General features: G+C 44.5%; 2 protein-coding genes across 5 annotated transcripts; one reads left to right on the forward strand and one right to left on the reverse strand.

Annotated features, from left to right (window-relative positions):
• Positions 1–3,576: 3,576 nt before the first annotated feature.
• Positions 3,577–15,480, forward strand: engl (endoglin, like). 3 transcript variants are annotated; one of them, XM_071384880.1, is made up of 18 exons: positions 3,577–4,068; positions 5,495–5,606; positions 6,537–6,706; positions 6,806–6,943; positions 7,208–7,382; positions 7,478–7,643; positions 7,812–7,956; positions 8,336–8,528; positions 8,731–8,903; positions 9,235–9,390; positions 10,713–10,799; positions 10,943–11,134; positions 11,532–12,077; positions 13,055–13,133; positions 13,258–13,317; positions 14,031–14,132; positions 14,613–14,697; positions 14,899–15,480. In XM_071384880.1, exons 2-17 carry the CDS (start codon positions 5,543–5,545, stop codon positions 14,693–14,695), a joined length of 2,529 nt encoding a protein of 842 aa, XP_071240981.1. In that variant the 5' UTR covers positions 3,577–4,068; positions 5,495–5,542; the 3' UTR covers positions 14,696–14,697; positions 14,899–15,480. The 3 variants fall into 3 exon arrangements, with proteins under 3 accessions (XP_071240981.1, XP_071240983.1, XP_071240980.1); XM_071384882.1 differs by having other exon boundaries at positions 3,577–3,877; positions 14,613–14,744; XM_071384879.1 differs by having other exon boundaries at positions 3,577–3,877.
• Positions 15,481–15,542: 62 nt separating this feature from the next.
• Positions 15,543–20,543, reverse strand: LOC139564943 (zinc finger protein Gfi-1b-like). Of its 2 annotated transcripts, XR_011672845.1 has the most exons (7): positions 20,341–20,543; positions 18,334–18,686; positions 17,956–18,128; positions 17,460–17,603; positions 17,181–17,346; positions 16,079–16,739; positions 15,543–15,950 (listed from the first exon to the last, which is right to left on the reverse strand). XR_011672845.1 is itself a non-coding variant. In XM_071384883.1 (6 exons), exons 2-6 carry the CDS (start codon positions 18,635–18,637, stop codon positions 16,543–16,545), a joined length of 984 nt encoding a protein of 327 aa, XP_071240984.1. In that variant the 5' UTR covers positions 18,638–18,686; positions 20,341–20,543; the 3' UTR covers positions 15,543–16,542. The 2 variants fall into 2 exon arrangements, 1 of the variants encoding a protein (XP_071240984.1); XM_071384883.1 differs by having other exon boundaries at positions 15,543–16,739.
• Positions 20,544–22,662: the final 2,119 nt, after the last annotated feature.

Below are 22,662 nucleotides of genomic sequence, written 5' to 3' on the forward strand. Positions count from 1 at the left end.
ATATAGCACCAAAATATACTTCAAGTTGCACATATAGAATATTGGAGGATATAATAGGAATTCTGGTATTTATATCACATTTTCAGTAGAATAAGTATTTTTCGGAGAATACACACAATTACAACACTATGTGTACATTTAGAGGGTAGCTGGTTTCTGTATTATAGTTTTACCAAGTATTCATACCACTGACAGACTTTTATCAGCTGTTTTAACAACAACTAAGCATGTATGTGGTCTTACCTAGTTATAACCATTTATAACCATAGGCCCTAAAATAACTACATTTCGGGGGATATACACACCAATATAGCTCTCTATGTAGATTCAGAGCCTATCTGAGTTCTGTATTTCAGTTCTATCAAGTATTGATACCATTGCCAGACCTTGTATACCTTTGGCAAATTTTATATATAAAAAATAAGGTCATTTTGGTTTTGAACACAGTCGTATGATGCGTGGTATAGAAAAGTTACATCTTAGGAGAGTACATAGGGAGCTCTGCAGATGATCTGTCTATCTGGTCAAAATCCCTGATACAGGTCCCCCTCCACTCTCTGGTGGTATGGTTAACAGGTCCCCCTCCACTCTCTGGTGGTATGGTTAACAGGTCCCTCTCCACTCTCTGGTGGTATGGTTAACAGGTCCCCCTCCACTCTCTGGTGGTATGGTTAACAGGTCCCCCTCCACTCTCTGGTGGTATGGTTAACAGGTCCCCCTCCACTCTCTGGTGGTATGGTTAACAGGTCCCTCTCCACTCTCTGGTGGTATGGTTAACAGGTCCCCCTCCACTCTCTGGTGGTATGGTTAACAGGTCCCCCTCCACTCTCTGGTGGTATGGTTAACAGGTCCCCCTCCACTCTCTGGTGGTATGGTTAACAGGTCCCCCTCCACTCTCTGGTGGTATGGTTAACAGGTCCCCCTCCACTCTCTGGTGGTATGGATAACAGGTCCCTCTCCACTCTCTGGTGGTATGGTTAACAGGTCCCACTCCACTCTCTGGTGGTATGGATAACAGGTCCCCCTCCACTCTCTGGTGGTATGGTTAACAGGTCCCCCTCCACCCTCTGGTGGTATGGTTACCAGGTCCCTCTCCACTCTCTGGTGGTATGGTTAACAGGTCCCCCTCCACTCTCTGGTGGTATGGTTAACAGGTCCCCCTCCACCCTCTGGTGGTATGGTTAACAGGTCCCTCTCCACTCTCTGGTGGTATGGTTAACAGGTCCCCCTCCACCCTCTGGTGGTATGGTTAACAGGTCCCCCTCCACTCTCTGGTGGTATGGTTAACAGGTCCCTCTCCACTCTCTGGTGGTATGGTTAACAGGTCCCCCTCCGCCCTCTGGTGGTATGGTTAACAGGTCCCCCTCCACCCTCTGGTGGTATGGTTAACAGGTCCCCCTCCACCCTCTGGTGGTATGGTTAACAGGTCCCTCTCCACTCTCTGGTGGTATGGTTAACAGGTCCCCCTCCACTCTCTGGTGGTATGGTTAACAGGTCCCTCTCCACTCTCTGGTGGTATGGTTAACAGGTCCCTCTCCACTCTCTGGTGGTATGGTTAACAGGTCCCCCTCCACCCTCTGGTGGTGTGGTTAACAGGTCCCTCTCCACTCTCTGGTGGTATGGTTAACAGGTCCCTCTCCACTCTCTGGTGGTATGGTTAACAGGTCCCCCTCCACCCTCTGGTGGTGTGGTTAACAGGTCCCTCTCCACTCTCTGGTGGTATGGTTAACAGGTCCCCCTCCACTCTCTGGTGGTATGGTTAACAGGTCCCCCTCCACTCTCTGGTGGTATGGTTAACAGGTCCCCCTCCACTCTCTGGTGGTATGGTTAACTTGTTATTATGTCTCCAGAGAAACCTAGATTCAAATAAAGGTCCTATTTATCCAATTACTATAGGCAGAAGTATATGTTTTTGGCTGAGGTAAAAATTATCCCAAATTACTTACATTTTTAAATAGTCCATATTGATACAGAAACACTAAACAATTATTTAGATTTGTTAAGAACAAGTTGATTGACAAAGTCATAAAACATTTGAAGAATTTAATAAACAAACTTTGGGCTGTAATGACAAAAATATGCCCCTGGGGTCAAAATGGCCCCAGTTGGTAGCTTAAGAGTTAAAAGGCTGATCTATTCTCAGAACGGTCTGGAGAGAGTAGAGTGGAACTTGACCAAAGAAAAAGAACATTAGAAATTGTTGTCCACAGAACAAACATAGTAATTTCCCCATGATACATTTAAATTTAGATTGAATATGAAATACTGTACTGGACAGCCTGGAAACATTGTTATTTATTTCAGATAAAACATTTGTATCTGGGACATCAATCAACCAGAAAACATATCAGTAATAACATATCCAACAACAATTTCATGGCATGAAATTTTAATTTTCCCTTCGAAACAGAATTGAGCAAAGAGGACCTAAAAATACGTATTAAACACAATCATTACATTATGCATCTTGAGTACTTTCTGAATTCTTTCTGAACTTTCTCAATTTGGATAGAAATCTGTGTAATTTCTCCCACACTTCAGAGAAAATATATGTTAGCCTACACAGTAAAAAAAAAAAAAAAAGCCAGAAGGACAAGAAATGTAGCTAATGTGTGAATATTGGTTCACTCAACAATCTTTGCTCACAGTGATATGAATGTATCATAACTTGTTGAGTCGAATTACTAATTAATGTGTGCCTTTGAAAGGCAACACTGTATATTGGTTCAGCTATATGCCCAAATGTTGAGCAAACACACAATCCTATTTCAGCCTTACAGTTGTATGGTGAATCAACAAACTCTGCTCAAAGTGAGCTGAATTTGAACAAGCTTGTTGAGTAAAATTACAAATGTATGTTTGCTCAAAACTACTCAAAACCATTTCCCAGCATGCTCTATCGCAGGTTGATTTTCAGAAGTGTTGTTTCAATACCTGTGTTTTTGCATTGATTGGTTTATTAATCTTATAATCTTTTGCTACACAAACATAAATAACATACATTTTTCTAAACTAATCCAAGCTGTTAGTAGTCTCAATAATTAATCTTCCATACGCCTACCCTGGCCATCATTCTCAATGCAGTTTGCGGGTGAATAAATGTTCCAATTGTTGGATATCCTCACTCTGGCTGGATTCTAAAATGGATTAAGCAAAACTTTGCAAGCCAGAATGTGACTTGCAGGCTTAATACAGCATATAAACCAGGAGTTTCAGGTCACTGTGTTAGGGTGTAACTAGGCCCTCAAAGAAAAGCCTTATGATGTATGTCATCTATTGTCATAAAGAGTTTCATTTTACACTGGGAAATATGCAAACAATTCTATGTTGAATCAACTGGAATGCTATTTTGTTGAGCAAACTCACAATCCTGTTGCAGCTGGAAGCCTTACAATAGTACATTGAATAAAAATAATTACAGTGTACTTTATGGTCTAATTATTTTTCTCCATCTCTCATTAATCTCTCTTTCCTTTCCCTCCTCCCTCTGCATTCATCTCACTTTACCCCTGCCTCTCCAACTTCTCAAGTCCAGCCTTCCGTTCCTATTTATTTACCCTCCCACCATCCCTCCTCTTCCCCTTTACGCTTCGTCCTCTCTCACTCTCTTCTTCCTGTTGCCTTCTACGTTTCTGTGCGTTTTTACAACCTATTCTATTTTCTCTCTCCCGTCTATCGCCCCATTCCTTGCCCCTCCCCTGGCTTTTATACTATTTCGCGGGAATCACTTTAAATTCCGTATACCACCTCTAAAGAAAAATAAGCTGTCTTAACTTTTGATTTCTTTGGTTTATCGGAAATGATGATATCAAGGCAATACCCCATCTGAAATGCCATCCAGTGCGTCTCTGGACGCCTGAAGCAGCACATAGATTTGGTAAAGGCAATTTTCTGTTATTTTCTCTAGTATTGAAAGAGGGGACGGAGGGTGTGTAGCCCGCTGTGATATACGCCAATACAGTCCTGCGGTCACTGGTCTTAACTAATTATTGAATGGTCTTAACCTGAGAATCAATAGTTGATCTACAGTCTGCTTTCAACGTCTAGCTCCACAGGGAACTGTCACAGGTGAGTTACGATTTTTATTATAGTCAGGAGAGATCTTCGAAGTGCTGTAGATCTTCTAGAATGTAGATCTTCGAAGTGCTGTGAGTTGTGGTCCGTTTAAATTGAATCATTGTAGGTTTATTGACTATTTATTTTTGTATTATTTCTAGTGAATTCTGACTGGGTTAATGCATTTTTTCTTCGAGTGAAGTTCTAAATATTTGTCATGAATTAGCCAAGGGATTCAGCAACATAAGACAAATAATATAAAAACTGTTTTGAATGACACTGTTAGAGAAGAATAGTTTATTCCTCTGCATCCTCATAGTACCCATCAAGGCCAATCAATTGTTAAATTTTTGTTTCCGGTCCCATTAGCCGTTATTTTGCAGTTCGTGGTAAGTTCTTTCTGGGCAAGTTTGAATAGAAGAGATTTGCGTTTTGCGCGCCAGTTAATGTCTTGTCATTATTTCAATGAGTCGGTGTGTGTTGTCTGGACGTCCTCGGATTCTTTTTGTATTTATTTAACTCGGCAAGTCAGTTGAGAACAAATTATTATTTACAATGAAGGCCTACCCTGGCCAAACCCTAACGACGATGGGCCAATTGTGCCCCGCCCTATGGGACTCCCAATCACAGCCGGTTGTGATACAGCCTGGAATCGAACCAGGGTCTGTAGTGATGCCTCTAGCACTGAGATGAAGTGCCTTAGACCCCTGCGCCACTCGGGAGCCCACCCAAGGACAATAAACTGGTCAACCGGTGCAGAACAACGACCTCCAATTGTGTCTCACAGCATTATATGACGTGTGTCACTATCAGACACAGAATAAAGATATGCACATGACAATTATGAGATAAGTGGGTATATGACCTTTGATCATATTGCATTGTGTACTCAACAAGGCTAAGGAAAGATGTACAGACCTATTTGTATTCTATATAAACAAACAATGGAGTCAAAATATGTTTAATACTATCATGTCAATCTCACTGAATGTCAGACCTGATTGCATGGTATCCAAAGCTTCTATCAATTTGAGAGTGCTTACTTTTCCGCAGCCCCCATCTTATCAGTCAGGCATTTTGAAATCACAGATTTAGCCTTTAAAGCATATTATTGACAAATGTTTGAGAGTTGCAATTTGCAGAACACAGAGAAGAAACATTTCACCAAGACTCTGATACTGTCCAGAATGGGAGAAGAATGAGGAAGTTCTGATAATGCAGTGATAATGAGAATCCAGTGGGAGAGATGACTTTGATGTTGTTTGTTCCCTGGGTAAACTCTGTCCTTGCTCTAGTGTTTGTTCCTCCTCTATTTGGATACATATTATCATCCGTTCTCTCAGCCTGTCCAATATAACATTATGCACACGGAGAACTTGGTCTATTGTTAAAGACTCCGTCTAGACCACTGTATTAATCACTCTCTTTCCCCCTCAAGATGTTGCAAGAGGGACTATCTCATTGAATTCACTCCTGGAGAATAGTCATGATGGTGTCAGGGACCGGGTGGATTCTCTTCTGCCTCTTTCTACTGGGGGAGAGAACAGGACGTAAGGGAAACAAGACATTTTAGTCATTTAGCAGACGCTCTTAATCAGATTGACTTACAATTAGTACATTCATCTTAAGATAGCTTTGTCGGACAACCACATATCGCAGTCATATTAAGTACATTTTCCTCAATAAAGTAGCTGCCAGCAAAGTCAGTGCTAGTGGGGGGGGGTCAAGTGCGAGTTCATGAAAGGACATTTTTATTTATAATTTTTAAAAATGGGGGGGTGCTGTGGGATTCTTTAAGATATTCTTTGAAGAGGTAGGAGACAGTTATAGAGGTACTGTTAATTCTACAGGATGTTTCCATACTGAATAGTACCTTTTTATTACTTTCTCTCAAAAGCACCTCCCAGAGTGACTCTGCTTTTAAAGAGCTATGTGTCAAAGGTCAGATTTTGGTTTAGCAAAGTGAAAGTGAAATATTCAGAGACGGGAAGAAAAAAAACTCTGAAAGTTCAGTCAGGGGGCACTCCCCAGTTAGCTCTGTTCAGTCCGAGAACAACAAGCTGTCTTTTAGTAATAGTGGGCCAACAGACACTGACTGGAAGAAGAGAGCAAGAACCAGAGACAGACTGAGACGTAGACAGAGAGGCTGAGTGAGAGGGCTCGTCTGAGACCAGAGCAGTCGAGTGGAGCACTAGTGTGTTTATGTGGCGGATTGACAGAGACTTGTTTCTCCTGTTTGTCAGTGAGAGCAGAGAGTCTGCTGCTGGCCATGTCCATCCTGCCTATTACCAAACCTCATACCAAGTTCAGATGGTCTCTCTATGATGTCTTTTTCAGGGACATCAAGTGTTTTCTTTTTCATTTATCTCTCCCAACAGAAACCCAATCTTTATTAGTTTGTCCTCAATGTTCCCTGTAAAAAGAGTATACAGCCATAGCTCCATATTGAGTGACATCTGGTTGTCTTTGCAACTGTGCAGTTGACTGTGGGGAACTGCAGTGCTCTCTGTCTCCAGCGGGGGAGCTTCACCCCGTGCAGGGGCTGTTGGAGCGCTTTGAGGCCGGCCCGGGCTGTGCAGCCAGAGAGAGTGGGGAGAAAGAGACCCATGTGATCGCTGTGGGGAGAGGGACACGCAGCCCTGACAAACAGGTGCTCCCTCTCTGTTTCTCACAGTAGGACACACCCATACCCACAATCACTCCCAATACGTTGTGCCTCCCTGCCCTGACCCCCTCTCTTCCCTTCTAGGTGACTGTGCTCCTGAGACCCCTGTCTCTGTCTCATCCTCCCCGTCAAACCCTCATCCTGGTACTGAGCTCCAAGCAACCAGTGCGCTGGTGGCTGGAGGCTGAGAGGCTACCCCCGGATCTGCCTGTGCTGGTGCAGGTCAGTCTGTGCGTGCGTGCGTGCGTGCTCGTGTGGTGTGTGTGTGTACCATTCATCTGTCATTCACCCCAAAAAAACACAGTTTTGATGAGAGTATTTGCTTCCTCCCGTAAGGAATTGATAAAAGTACTGACCCCTCCAGTGTGTTTGTATGTCTGTGCAAGTGTGTTGTTTTAGAAACATAGGCTTCCACAAATGAATTATTCTATTACTATGTGTTATCATGTTTCTCTCTGTAACCACAGTGTCCCCCCTTTGCCCCAGGTCTCTCCTAACTCTACAGTGCAGCCCTACAGTCTGGCAGTGCAGGTGCAGCCTGTGCCCTCTCTGCCTTTCCGTCCGCGGGCTTTGCTGCGCTGGGCAATACATCGCCATGGCTCCTTGTCCTCCCTCACACACACAGCCAGTGCCAACCGCGTCTACGTCCGTGTGGGCGAGGGTAAGCTAGCCCCACAAACATACAACTAATACACAACCCTGGTCTTTCTGACCTTCTCTCTTCCTCTCCAACCAAGTCTCCCCTCTGCCCTCCAGATACCACCATGCCCAGCGTGTGCCAGCTGCAGTCTCTGTTCCTGTCACACAACTACGTGACCTCTGACCTGCAGCCACAGGAAGTACAGGGCTGTTCTCCAGTTGGCGGAGGCGACCCAGAAGTGCATGTCATCAAGCTCCGTTCAGCAGGGTCAGGGCTTTGTGGGTAAGTTTAGGACGTCTCCAGCATGTGAAGAAAATCATGTGGAGAATATCAATCTCTGAAGCTGTTCAAGTAATACATTGTTGAGCTATTGAGTTATCCCTTAATCATTTTATATGCATTTTCTCCCTCTCTATGCCTTTCAGTGACCGGTCTCTTCCTCTATCCCAGCTCTCTGCAGGTGGAGGTGACTATTTCTCTGGTGCCCCCAGTGGCCAATGCTGGGTGGCACAAGTTGGTGCTGATCCTCAGTAGTGCCGTTCCAGTCAACTGGGCTCTCACAGTCCCAGGGCTCCGGGGACACATCTCTGTCTATGTGAGGATCCTATCCAGTAAAACTTGACACATTATGGTATTTCTCCTATCATGTGGGCTAGAATGGGTCCTTCACCTGTTCTAGAGTTTGGTATAAAAGTCATAAAAGGGTTATAAGTAAAGAATTATGATGAAATGGACAAAATAGCTAAAGAAATGAAAGGAGCAATACAATCATTGAGTGAAGGCCAAGCTAAACATGATTTCAAAACCTCAACGTGAGTTCAGAATATCAATGGACATATCTCTCAGGTTATCTTGTTAAATAAACACATTCAACTTGGCTTTGACAGGGCTTGCCAGGTTATCTTCTAACATAAACATCCCATTTATGCATTTTTTAAAACCATTTCTCTATCTCCCTTGTTCTTTCCTCTCAGTCCTCCAACAGCGTGTCCCCACTCTACCCTCCAGAGCCTGACCTGACACTGACTAGCTTGCTCACCTCTGACCTCTCTACCACCCATGACCTTTTGAGCTGGGCCAATCAGAGTGGTTTTCCCAAAGTGGCCTCATACACTGAGGCTGACCTGGCCAATCACTTTGTGATCAGACTGGCTGGGGGAGGGACAGGTCAGGACCTGTGTGTGTCTCTTGTGTCCCTCATTGTGTGAGTGAACTGGATGGTTTATTTTGTGTTTCCTAACAGTGTGTTTGTGTTGGTGTTTCTCCTGATTAATTATGTTGTCTCCCTATATTGAAGGTCATGTTATCCCTAAAAAGGTGCTGTTCTGTGTGTTAGCTCACCTCTCTCTCTTTCTCTCCCTCCCCACAGAAGGTGGCCCCCCTGTGCGTATGCTGGATGGCAGGCCCCCTTGGGTCCAGGAGCGCAGGCTGAGACAGTGGCTGAGTGAGGGAGGTGGAAGGACCAGTGGGGGCTGGGAGGCCGTCAGTGTGCAGTGTCAGGACGGACGACTCAACGTGGCCGTGGACAGACACATTCTGCAGGTCACTTTCACTATGTGGTTGTACTGGTAGTTTAGCGTGTTAGCGAGGTTATGGTTGTACTGGTAGTTTAGCGTGTTAGCGAGGTTATGGTTGTACTGGTAGTTTAGCGTGTTAGCGAGGTTATGGTTGTACTGGTAGTTTAGCGTGTTAGCGAGGTTATGGTTGTACTGGTAGTTTAGCGTGTTAGCGAGGTTATGGTTGTACTGGTAGTTTAGCGTGTTAGTGAGGTTATGGCATACAAATACCAATATACTGCAAGTAGACCTACAGTGTATTGTAGGTTCTTATGATGGTACTTAGTGTCGCTTTTGTGATGCTCTCTTTCACACAGACCCTGTCTCTCCCGGTGTCGGAGGTGACACTGCGGGATCCTCAGTGCCTGGCCCAGTATAACAGCAGCCATTTCTTGTTGGCATTCCCGGTCATTTCCTGTGGGACTGAAGGGCTGTTGCAGGGAGAGCCCAGAGGGGTGCAGTACAACAACGCGGTAAGACAGAGGTGGCACTGCATCGCAGTGCTAGCTGCGCCACCAGAGTCTCTGGGTTCGCGCCCAGGCTCTGTCGCAGCCGGCCGCGACCGGGAGGTCCGTGGGGCGACGCACAATTGGCATAGCGTCGTCCGGGTTAGGGAGGGTTTGGCCGGTAGGGATATTCTTGTCTCATTGCGCTCCAGCGACTCCTGTGGCGGGCCGGGCACAGTGCGCGCTAACCAAGGGGGCCAGGTACACGGTGTTTCCTCCGACACATTGATGCGGCTGGCTTCCGGGTTGGAGGCACGCTGTGTTAAGAAGCAGTGCGGCTTGGTTGGGTTGTGCTTCGGAGGACGCATGGCTTTCGACCTTCGTCTCTCCCGAGCCCGTACGGGAGTTGTAGCGATGAGACAAGATAGTAATTACTAGCGATTGGATACCACGAAAATTGGGGAGAAAATGGGATAACATTTTTAAAAATTAATTTAAAAAAAAAGACAGAGAGGTGGTTTTAAGGGGTAAAATATGTGCAGAGAACATTTTAACATGTTTTGTGAAATGCTTCTGCAACGTTTGTGTCTCCACATGTTTTGCAATGTTTTTGTCTCACTAAAATGGAGTCCAAAATGGTAATGGAACCATGCGTCTGGGTGTAGCCGTTTACAAGTGATTCTGTGCTAAACACAGTCAGCAGAAAGAGAAAGAGCTGTGTAATTGGGACGTCCGGCAGCCTAATCAGAGAGGCAGATCTGATGGGGAGATAGAGCAGGGATGGGCTTCCCCTAGGTGGGGAGGGGGAGAGGGACATGGAGGTCACTATGGAGCCCCTCACTGTGTGTGTGTGTCTCTGTGTATCTGTGTCTGTATCTGTGTGTGAGATTGAGATAGATGGCGAGAGATACACAGTAGAAAGGCAGAGGACGAGAGAAGAGAGTAGAAGAGCAGTGCTGTAATTGTGTTGTTGTTGGTTAGTGTGATCTGAAGGGCCCCTGAGGTTGTGTAAGTAGTCTGTCTTATCTCCCCCAGGCGCCACATGGGTGACCTAGGTCAGAGTGTCCGGAACACTGCTGATCAGCCTGAGTGTAGCTAGGCCTGGGGACGGGAGTGTGGGAGCAGGGTGCTGGGTAGTGGGAGTGGTGGAGGTCTGGGAGGAAAGGGAGCAGGAGAGGAGGGAGGGAGGCAGTGAGACACATGTAGCGAGGTTACTTCAGGCCCATGCGTTTGTGTATGAACTACGATCTACTAATATATCTACTGACTTCTCACTAACCTATCTGCTCTAGTGTTTCAACTCTTACAGTACATTACTTGCCATGTTTTGTGTCTATCCATCCTCTCAGGTGTTGCTATGGAGAAACAAGCCTCTGGTTGCCGTGGGCAATGAGACAGACAAGGAGCCCACAGAGTGGACTCCACTGGTCATACATGTGAGATGATACAGGTTGTGTGTGTGTGTGGTTCAATTTCACTTCATATTAGTGTGTGTTTGTTGTGTGTGCGAGAGAGACGTGTATATCTATGCTTGTCCTTATCATTCCATACATCTCCCTCTTTTCCATTGTCCTCTTAGTTCAGCTGTTTTGCTGCAGTCCCCAGTGTCCCAAGCCTTCCTGTGGAGCAGCCCACTCTGCAGGGGCCGGGGCCTCTCCCAAGGGCCAGGACCGGCCCACTGGTCTCACTGCAGCTGTTTGTTACAGAGGGCTATGAGCAGAGGCAGACCGGTCCTTGTGCCATCACTGCTGACAACCGTGTCTATGTGGAGGTGAGTTTTCCTAGCTACGTGTGTGTGTTTAATTGTGTGTCTGCCTGCCTGTCTGCCTGTCTGTCTATCTGCTGATGTAGCTCCTGCTGCAAGTACTACTTGTGTTTCTCCCTCTGCTAGTCTTCTACAGTATCAGCTGCCTCAAGCCCAGAGCAGACTTCCTCCAGAAGGCTATTATAATCACATCTAGATATGTCACAATAAGTCCTTTCTATAAGAACTCTGTAGCCCTGCTATTACAGCACTAGAGCACAGCAGGTTGTAACAGAGTACTACAAATTACAGTACTAGTGTAATTACAATACTTATTACACTCTACTTACAAAATATCAACTCAGTAATAAGACCATGGTAAAGTAATGTATTACCCATATTTTCTCTGACTGTTTTTGCCAAGCTTTCCGCCAAGGGGGCCCTCGGTGGGGGTGTGGAGGTGCGGTCCTGCATGGTGTCTCCCCTATCAGACCCCCGTCTGTCCCCTGGCTGGTCAGTCATTAGAGACGGCTGCTCCGCTGACTCCTCACTGACACTCAGCAACATGACACATGGCCAAGAGGATGAGAAGGAAGAGGAGGATGATGAGGAATATTATGAAGAGGAAGAGGAGGTACCTAGTGGCCTGTCGTTCAGGCATCCAGGAAGGGCTTGGAGGAACAAAGTAGGATTGAGAAAAAGAGAACACGGTGGGAAGAGGGGACGAGGAGGACGAGCCAAAAGGAAGGAGAGCGATGGAGGAGAGGAGGACCAGATACACAGACTGAGGTTCAGTTTTGTCCTTCGGCCCATCTACAACAACTCTGTCCAGTTCCTGCACTGTCGCATCCGTCTGTGTGGCCCTGAGTCAGTGACCCAGGGGCCTCCAACGGCCATAATACAGAGTGGCTGTCCAAATCCCTGGGGCCTCCGTATCCCTGCCCTCGTATCTAGACTATCCAGCCAACAGGTACAGTACATGTTCTATATTCATAATGACTAGTAGTATTAATGACTAAAAGTATTGACTTACCCCCCCACACCCACCCCCTGCAACAAAAAAGCACCATTCTGCACTAACTGTCATTTTTATTCAGACATTTGGAATAACACAAATAAATAATCATAACATTTAAAACTATGTAAATATAAAAATATACACAAAAATAAGACTGAGAAATATCAAAAAGAAGTAACAAAGACAAATAGAAACAAATTTGTGTTGATTTGGCACACGAGCGTCAATACATTACCCATCCCCCAACACTGTCAACCAAGAGTCAAGACTACATTACCCATCCCCCAATACTGTCAACCAAGAGTCAAGACTACATTACCCATCCCCCAACACTGTCAACCAAGAGTCAAGACTAAACCAATTCACCTTGGTGGTGTGCAGACTGGTTTTATATTATTCTTAACGATTTCACACAAACCAGAAAAAAATGCAACAATATGTCTGTGAAACTATATATTCACAGTATTATGAATTAATTGTGGTTTATTTAGTAGCATTTCGTAGTGTGACTGATTTTACTAATTGCATTAGTACTGTACAAAGTTAGAGGTGCGCTATTTGATAGATTCCACCGCTCCCCCTACCTCGGGCTTCCAGTGGGGAGACCTGAGGTCAACCTACCCCCGTCCCCCTCCCCATCTCGTACTTCTGAGTGGGGAGGGCCTTCCCAGGCCTGCCTAGCTCATAAACTAGAATCAGGGCGCCCACTCCGACAAGGTTAATTGACCCACAGTCCCACACGATGACATGATATTATTGACGTGACTTGCAAATGAGCGATAGAAAACCAATCGTGCAAATGTCACCATTCCCCAAAAATTTGTGCGGGCACCCCGTGCCGCTCACGGCAAGATGCCGCCCTGGGTGGCTGCCCATGTTGCCTATACCTAAATCTGCCACTGCTTATCCTCCTCTCTTCTCTCTGTCAGTGTGAGTACAGAAACTTCTCCAGACCCATGCTGGTCTATCAGCCTGTTGGTGTGGCCAGACAGCTGGCGCCACCTGCTGGTGAGTAGTAGATGGTCATTGGTGGTGTGGTCCACCTCATTACATGGGCCTGAAGTAATTCACTTTCACTCTGTGTAAAAGGGTGTTTCTCTCTTCTTATCCAACTCTCTCTTTCTCTCTCTAGGTCAGAGAGGTCAAATGCCCAGTGTGTCTCAGCTGCCCAAGCCTATCCCAGCCCACAGCAGTAAGTAACTTTAACCCTAGGCTCAACCCTAACCCTAGCTTCATGTCCTCACCCGGTTCAACCCTAACCCTAGCCTCAACCCTAACCCTAGCTTCATGTGGACACCCTGGTTCAACCCTAACCCTCAACCTTAACCCTAGCTTCATGTGCACACCCTGGTTTAACCCTAACCCTCAACCTTAACCCTAGCTTCATGTCCACACCCTGGTTCAACCCTAATCCTCAACCCTAACCCTAGCTTCATGTCCACACCCTGGTTCAACCCTAACCCTCAACCCTAACCCTAGCTTCATGTGCACACCCTGGTTCAACCCTAAACCTCAACCTTAACCCTAGCTTCATGTCCACACCCTGGTTCAACCATAACCCTAGCTTCATGTCCACACCCTGGTTCAACCCTAACCCTAGCTTCATGTCCACACCCTGGTTCAACCCTAACCCTTGCCTCAACCCCTAACCCTAGTGGTTCAACCCTAACCCTAGCCTCAAACCTAACCCTAGCTTCATGTCCTCACCCGGTTCAACCCTAACCCTAGCAGTTCAACCCTAACCCTAGCCTCATTCCTAACCCTTGCTTCATGTCCTCACCCGGTTCAACCCTAACCATAATATCAACTCCCGGGTGTTCCTACATGTGTGTATTCTCACAACAGTGATAGTAACTGGGATTTGGCTTAACTACTACTTTTCCCTCCCATGTTTTTGTCACCCAGGCTCTGGGGTAGACACAGGCTCAGTGTTGGGGATTGTGTTTGTTGCTTTCCTTATGGGCATCAGCCTGATGGGGGCGCTGTGGTGCATCTACTCTCACACAGGTAACCACACAGGACAGTTCCTAAAGTCTATCCTGGACCAAAGGCCAAAATACTGAGCTACACCACCATATTCACAAATAAACAGAGAACATTCTATACCTGCTGCTACTTTATTTATAGTTATATGTACATATCTACCTCAATTACCTCGTACCCCTGCACATCGACTCGGTTCCCCTTATATAAAGCCAAGTTATCTTTACTCATTCTATTATTTCTCTATTTTCCTTTCTATCTGTGTCGTTGGGAAGGGCTGTTAGTCTATACTGTTAGTGTAACCTGTTAGTGTAACCTGTTAGTGTAGACTGTTAGTGTAGACTGTTAGTCTACACCTGTTGTTTGACGAATAACATTTGATTTGATTTGACCTAGTGTAAGAAAATATACTATTATAACTTTCTTATGATTTTTGAGAGAAATAATGGGTTTATTCACCATGTATAAATGTTAGTGACACACTTGACATGTGATTGGTTGCAGGGGCTCCTCCACCAACCAGAAGAGGGGGCCTGATCGAGAATACTAACCCTGCCTTATTAGACTCTTCCAACAGCTCTGTGTAGAGGTGAGATGGAACGTGAGCAACACACACAGCAGCTGGGGGACCACAAAGTAAAGAGAATGTCAAATTTAGACTAGTATTCTATAGACTTATCATGGTGGCACTAGCGCCCTTTGTGAATTAGTCAAGCACCTGCAGATTGCAATAGTGATATCTCGTATCATGTGTAAGAAATACAATATTATCATTCTCTCTCATTTTCAGTGTTTCCTCTGGTAAATCTGAGACCGAGGGTAAAGTGGGACAGAAGATGAAACACCTGGTGTGTGTCTGTGAGTGTGTCAGACCTGGGTTCAAATACATGCATATTTAAGGGGGGGGGGGGGGGCGGTGCAACTCAATATTAGGAAGGTGTCCATAATGTTTTGTATACTTGGTGTACACTTCTTGAAGCAATGAGATGTGTAAAGGTCTGACAGACTGAGACTACATGAATGTCTACAGGTACATGGCCTCAGCAACTCCTCAAAGTGTTGGACGAAATACTAGTCAGTGCATTTGATCCATTATACTGTATCTACAATGTCATAACCTGGGCTCATAGAATGGAATGGTGTGATTACTGGCTATAGGATGAGCATGAATCTGAACCTAGCCTAGTCTAATGTTACAACAGAAACAAGCACTACAGAGTTTAAAGAGGAGGAACACATGAAGTCAAAAGAATATGTGTGAGGGGAATTGCCATTATACAGATCCTTATTGTATATATCTATGTTGTAATTGTGACCCTTTGTTTGATATTATCTGTGCTGTTTCTATTTAAATTAAATATCTGTGACTGAGTTTTTGTGTTTGATCTTCAAATAAATTGCGGGTCAGAACAATGAATGACACCCCAGAAATTCTAAACTTAAACAGAGTATTTCATTTTTATATCTAAATCCCTTTTAATATACACTCATGCTGACCAGGATGTGACACTGAAAATATACAGTCACGTTGTCTCATCATAATTGTGGAGCGTCATTTCAACATAATCATTGTCTCTCTCTGCTCGTACTGCAGTCAGAGACATTATTTTTATCATGTTCCACATGGCCTGAATGTATGTTATTATCCCCTTGGGTGGGCTGCCACAGGGAAGTGAAAATGGCAGCTTCATTCATACACCAACAATGGGAGCTACAATTGCAACGGCTCTCTGAGGAAAATGGCCAATTACCGTGGGAAATAGGGGTTTGCTTTGTCACTCTACAAACCACCTTTTTTTAATAAGGTGTCTTTTAGACATACAGCACACTAGAGACCAGGGCCTAAAGGGCCTAAAGACCAGGGCCTAAAGGGCCTAGAGACCAGGGCCTAAAGGGCCTAGAGACCAGGGCCTAAAGGGCCTAAAGACCAGGGCCTAAAGGGCCTAAAGGGCCTAGAGGGCCTAAAGGGCCTAAAGGGCTGGATTCAATCCGTAGCGTTAAAGCGTGACTGACATTTAAAGGCAACGTTTCCGTGTTGGCGGAGACAGCGTTCATGGTAAACGTTGCATATGTTGGCTCAATCGAAAATGACCTTTACATTTCAACCGGCTACAACGCTGATCTTCTGCGCTATGGATGGAATCTAGCTCGTACACTATATATAACATTGCTAGAGATGTTAACAAAGTGATCAGGTGCCCTCAAGGCACTATCCAAATGGTCAACCAGAAAAGCTGTGAGCGAACGCAAATCCACAAAAACAAATGCCCAAATAACTTGAACATAAGTAATGCTGTGCTTAGCTTCAGTCACTGATCAAAGTACCATATAAAAACGGAACTGCAAATACCGGTCAACAATCTCTATACAAAGCACTCATTCTTTTGCTACATACAGTACTTGTGTAATACAAATCTCCATTATACCCGTGGCCTCAGCTCTGTGTGTACACGCTGCTATGAAAACATTGTGTCTCCTGGTGGCGCTGTAGGTCCAGTCTGCGCTGGAAGCTGCTTTGGCAGTGTGTGCAGCTGAAGGGCCAGTAGCTGCTGTGTTTACGGCTGTGAGTGATGAGGTTGGAGCTCTGGCTGAAGGCCTTGCCACACACCTGGCACACATGGGGCTTCTCACCTGAGACAGACAGGGACAGACAGCAGGACATGACATGGAATTCAAGAAGAGAGATACTCTGTGACAGTAGCCAGTGTGTAGGGCAGATTCCTAACTTCAGATGTAAGTGACCTTTGCACAATGTGTATGTCAGTTGTACTATATTGTACACACACCAGCTGATCTATGTTCAACACACACTATGCTCATTTGTGTATGTGTCCTTACAGTGTACCTCCCCGCACCTCAAATCAAATAAATGTAGCGAAATGCTTGTGCTTCTAGTTCCAACAGTGCAGTAATATCTAACAAGTAATCTAACAATTCCCCAACAACTACCTAATACACACAAATCTAAAGGGATGGAATTAGAATATGTACATATAAATATATGGATGAGCGATGGCCGAGCAGCATAGGCAAGATGCAATAGATGGTATAAGATACAGTATATACATATACCTGTGTGTATGAAGGTGTGTTTCTTCATGTCTGACTTCTGGTGGAACCTCTTGCCACAGTACTGGCAGGGGTAGGGCCTGGTGTCAGAGTGGATGAGCAGGTGGGTGGACAGGGTGGAGGAGCGCTTGAATACCTTCCCACACTCCTTACAGCTATAGCTACGCTCCTGGGACACACACATTCACAGAGATGTGGTTAGGATTTTGCCATTTAGTATTTTTATATAGTTTGTGTTGGGAAGTGGAGAGACCTCCACCAATGTACTTCTGCCAGATATACCTTTGGTCTTCCGTACATGCCCAGAGCTTGTTTGAACTCGTAGGGGTGCTCTGGGGCTTTGGCTGATGTGGCCAATGGAACTGCATGCACGCATGCACGTGACCTGAGTAAATGAGTCTTCAGTACAGCTCCTGAGGACAAGACCTGAGAAAAGAGAAAGCTAAGAGTAACAGCAGATGTAGCGCATACTCCCAGAGATGTCAACCATATTCAACACAATTACCCCTCACAGCCTCAATTCTCACACCAAACAAATCTGCTGTTATGTCATTTTCTGACATGTCACAGAGCCCTGTCGAGTACAATTTCCACCACTCTACCGTCACTCTTGTCTCAGGTCACAAACACCAAACAGTATCTCATTTATTCTATTTTAGTCATGCCTGAAGGGGGTTGCATGGTTTGGAACCACACACTTTTGGTTGATACACCCTATAAGGGCGGATGTGCTGTTCTGATTATATTGTAATTCCTGACCCTTGCTGGTTCTTCTTACCTTTTCACAGAGGGGGCATGGGCTGGTGGAGTTGAGGTCCATATGTGGCCTGTGGCTCAGTAAGACATGGACCAGTTTCTCCAGCTCCCTCTCTCTGTCAGGGCCCCGGGGCCAGTGTAGGGACCAGGGCAGGGCAGACTCGGATGGCTCCACACCATCGTACCCTCCGGTTTCTGTGGAGTAAGTGGCATACTAGTAGATTGAGTTTGAAATAAAAAAAGTATTTTTGATTTGATAAAGATAGTTATGACAATCAAATTGACGCAATGTGAAGTGTTTAACGCGATGGAATACAAATATAACAAATATCTACATCTACTTATTTATTATTTACAATAAATAGAGTGTAGAGCCATAAAATCAGGATCAGTCGGGTACCTGCAGACCAGCTGGTCCAGAGGTCAGCTGGCGAGGTGCTGTGTGGTCTGGTTGCCATGGCGTCCCAGCTATGGCAGGGGTAGTCCAGGGTGTCCTTGACCTCTGACCCTGAGCACAAGTTGCCCTGGTCCTCCTGGAAGGGGCTCCGATGTGGGGACCTTACTTCCTGCCACACCCCGTTCTGCCTGTCGTGATGATTTGTATGAGGTTGTGGCTGGTCAGGGTTTGTGTGTCTGGTGCCTTTAGAGAAGCAAGGGGGATGAGATCCTGGTCTCTTACTCTTGACCAGGAATGAGCGAGGCATGACAGAGCTGAGGCAAGGGGAAGGTGGCTAGAGTGAGAGAGATAAATACCTACAGAACAGACAAGAGACGAGGAGTCATTCGAAATTCACTTAATGACAGATTCTTTGACAAAGTGTTCCTCTGTATTAAAGAACAACAACGAACTAATATTATTTCTAGATTTTTCATTTCATTTTTCTACAAATACCAATGCCCTAAAGGCATACATTGAGTATACCAAACAATAAGAACACCTTCCTAATATTGAGTTGCACTCAATTTGTCGGGGCATGGACTCTATAAGGTGTAAAAGCGTTCCACAGGAATGCTGGCCCATGTTGACTCCAATGCTTCCCACAGTTGTGTCCTTTAGGTATTGGACCATTCTTGATACACACGGGAAACTGTTGAGTGTGAAAAACCCAGTAGCCTTGCAGTACTTTACACAACCGGTGCACCGGTCCTTCTACCATACCCTGTTCAAAGGCACTTAAATATTTTGTCTTGTCCATTCACCCTCTGAATGGCACACATACACAATCCATGTCTCAATTATCTCATGGCTTCTTTAACCTGTCTCCTCCCCTTCATCTACACTGATTGAAGTGACATCGTTAAGGGATCATAGCTTTCACCTGGATTTACCTGGTCATGTCATGAAAAAAGAACATGTTCCTAATGTTTTGTACACAGTATATTTATCCACAGAATCATTCACCTCACTTACAGAATTTCTGGAGAATGTGAAATTTGTTGGGATCGTAATGACATTTTTCTGAAATTAAGTAATGGACATAAAATAGTTTTGATATATAAATATGTGTTTCTAATGTAAGAGATTGCAAAATTAGAGATAATACATCTTTTGATAACATTACCTTTCATTAATGAATTTTCCACGTAATGTAACATAGTCATTCATCACATTTTTTTAAACTCTATTATCTCTAAAAATTGCTCTGTGAAAATTTACAATTACAGATTGGCACACATTTACACACATCACACTTATAGTAAGCTGTAATGTCACTCATGTTGCTCTGCGTTAGTATTCCTCATCTTCGTATGTCAATGTGAAACACACACACCTGTTGATAAATATTCAGTTAAAATGCCAAAGCCTGTGGTTTGGGTAAGAAATGCATCATGGCCACCTGCACACTGTTAAAAAAAACATTTCAAAAGCAGGTCTTTCTCTAAGGACTACCCTACACCGGCATTGTTTAAAGTCAAGCAATTCAAACTGAAATCTCACGATCTGTTGTGATAAATACATTTTAAGTCTCTATAAGTTTTCAAACGTTTCTAAATATGACATATGAACCCAATCATTCATAAAATAGCATACAATCCTACCATACAATGCAATCAAATTACAAATGCAACATATTTCCTTTTCAATTCTCAATTAAATTCTCCTTTTCAATGATATTCACAATTCTACACATTATCAGAATATATTTTTTACCATTGATCACCTAGCTGTATATTAATAAACGACACAAACTTTTGCAAAAACAATAACCTATTTTGGTCAGTTTTCAGTCAAGCTCAATCCTAAAAATATCTAATATGTTTTATTGCTCGTCAGTTAAATGTATTAAAATTATTCATATCTGTACTGAATTGATCCTCAAATTCAATAAAAATCATGCAAAACATTAAACACCAATCTCATATTATAAAGTTGAAATCTTGATAGAGGCTGAATTCTTTAACTTACCACTTGTATGCACAGTTGAATCTGGAGTGTTTGCTATCTCTTTGTTGTCAGTAACATCCCCTTTTCTTTACCCTCGCACCCATTAACTGATGACATGACAGAAAACAATTGATTTGGTTTGATTTTGAAGCAGTTGCTGAACAATGGATTGTGGGAAATCTCAACAAAAAACCCACCAGCCAACCTTTACAGTGCATTCAAAGTCTATACCTCTCAGTGTACAATTCAAAGCATTTACCTAAAGGCTAGAAATTAAAAATGTTAATCTATTAAACTCATACTGTAACATTAATTTGACTCTTACACACATAATTACAGTATGTGACAATGATGCATAACATTGGTTATTTTTCCAGATTTATTCTAATCTACACTATCAGCTAGATAAACTGTTTTTCTTTGTTTTAGTTTTTGATTGAATAAAACAAATCTGATATTCCCAGTTGTTAACCAACTTCTGTAATGGAAACCTGTGCTCGGTGTTCAGCTTGTTCGCATCCTGCCTGTTGTCTTACCTCTAGAGAGTACTGATCCTGCTACCGTACACAAGAAAGGACCAAGCACACATCCAAACCTGTCCATCTTGGTCTGAGAGTCAATGTTCTATGCTACTGAGTCACAGGTAACTTGGAGATACCGGTAGCAACAGTCATACTGAGGGTAGGAAGTGTGTACATTAAGGTCACTTGATTGTGTTTAAATACCAAAGTCTCACGTAAAAACAGGGACCTTACTTTAACCATGTAATCTTGCTATGGGAGGTTATTGACACACACATCACTGGTGTCTATGCAGTGTGGAATGTGTATAATACGCAACCCACACAACTCTCTTCCTGTGACAGGTCATTTAAATGATCTCCACCACAGAAATAGAAACACTCTCCCACACTACAACAAAGATGAAAAGAGCTGCTAGAAGATGACAGGATTTTACTAAACAAGAGAAGTAAAGAAGTGAGATTGCGAAGATAACTGTATTATAATTGATGTCCATTGAATTACAGTGAAAACTACATTGGAGATCACTGTGTGACTCAGCACACGACATCTTGGATTGAAACAGGTCAGAGGCCCTCAGAAGATCCTCAATTAATCTGGGCATGGACTCTACAAGGTGTCGAAAGCGTTTCACAGGGATGCTGGCCCATGTTGACTCCCATGTGGACCATTCTTGATACACACGGGAAACTGCTTCAAAAACCCAGCAGCTTTGCACTTCTTGACGGAAACCGGTGCGCCTGGCACCTACTACCATACCCCATTCAAAGGCACTTAAATATTTGGTCTTGCCCATTCACTCTCTGAATTTCACACATACACAATCCATGTCTCACTTGTCTCTAGACTTAAAAATCCTTCTTTAACCTGTCTCCTCCTCTTCATCTATACTGATTGAAGTGGATTTAACAAGTGACATCAATAAGGGATCATAGCTTTCACCTGGATTCACCTGGTCAGTCTATGTCATTGAAAGAGCAGGTGTTCTTAATGTTTTGTACACTCATTGTATTGTATCCTGTGAGCAGCAGACAGTGGAGTTGAGTGTGCCACTGCCTTGATGTTCTGGAGTGGAGCTTGGCAGAGCGCTGTGGTTACTGTGGCGGGGGGCTGGCAGCCTTCTCCCCAGGGTTTCAGGGAGTGCAGGCGAGGGGGGGGCAGGTTGTTGAAACGAGGTGGTAGGCTCGGTGGGTTTGTGTCTCGTCTCTGATGGGGGGGGGGGTTCAGGGGCGTCTCTTCCTACATCCGTCCCTCTGCTCCCCTGCTGCTGCTCCAGTCTTTCTAGGAACCTGAATCTTGGGGGTCTGGGGTGGAGGGGTTTGGGGGGGGGGGGTTATGGCTGGTTGGCATTTAGTGTACTTTTCCTTTCTTTGTTTTTGTCTCACCTGTTCTGCTTTCCACTGTGATATGTTCCCTTGCGTTCAACTAACCCTAACCCTAACCCTAACCCTAACCCTCTGTCTGAGAATGCTTTAAATGAAAAAGATGACTATATTTTGAAAGATTTGTCCAATGAAGCAGTCTGTAAGGCTTTGGTTTTGAAACCAACATCACAAGCACGAATGGAGCGACAGGTGAGGATGCAAACACAAGACTCTTTCTGGTCAGAGAGCGACCTGGGGTTGGACTCAACTTGTGAATACACGATGTTAGGATGCGGTCTAGGTGCCGTGGTCCCCCTCATTTATCACAACTGAGCACATTTTCCATCATGGTTCCCAATCTTGTTGGAAGGACAGGTGCCTAGTAGAGAGTACGTGGCTGAAAACTTACTGCTCGACTCCCAGTGTGTTATATCTGCTCCTGCCACGCCCTCTACTGC

This window comes from Salvelinus alpinus, chromosome 36 (assembly GCF_045679555.1).
Source record: "Salvelinus alpinus chromosome 36, SLU_Salpinus.1, whole genome shotgun sequence".
NCBI lineage: Eukaryota > Metazoa > Chordata > Actinopteri > Salmoniformes > Salmonidae > Salvelinus > Salvelinus alpinus.

Coding starts and splice junctions, on each gene's coding strand:
- engl (XM_071384880.1), top strand. CDS start 5,543: ATGATGGTGTCAGGGACCGGGTGGATTCTCTTCTGCCTCTTTCTACTG. Junction 6,944..7,207: donor ATCTGCCTGTGCTGGTGCAG/GTCAGTCTGTGC, acceptor CCTTTGCCCCAG/GTCTCTCCTAACTCTACAGT. Junction 11,135..11,531: donor ACAACCGTGTCTATGTGGAG/GTGAGTTTTCCT, acceptor GTTTTTGCCAAG/CTTTCCGCCAAGGGGGCCCT.
- LOC139564943 (XM_071384883.1), bottom strand. CDS start 18,637: ATGCCTCGCTCATTCCTGGTCAAGAGTAAGAGACCAGGATCTCATCCC. Junction 18,129..18,333: donor CTGGACCAGCTGGTCTGCAG/GTACCCGACTGA, acceptor CTTACTCCACAG/AAACCGGAGGGTACGATGGT. Junction 17,347..17,459: donor GCATGTACGGAAGACCAAAG/GTATATCTGGCA, acceptor TGTGTGTCCCAG/GAGCGTAGCTATAGCTGTAA.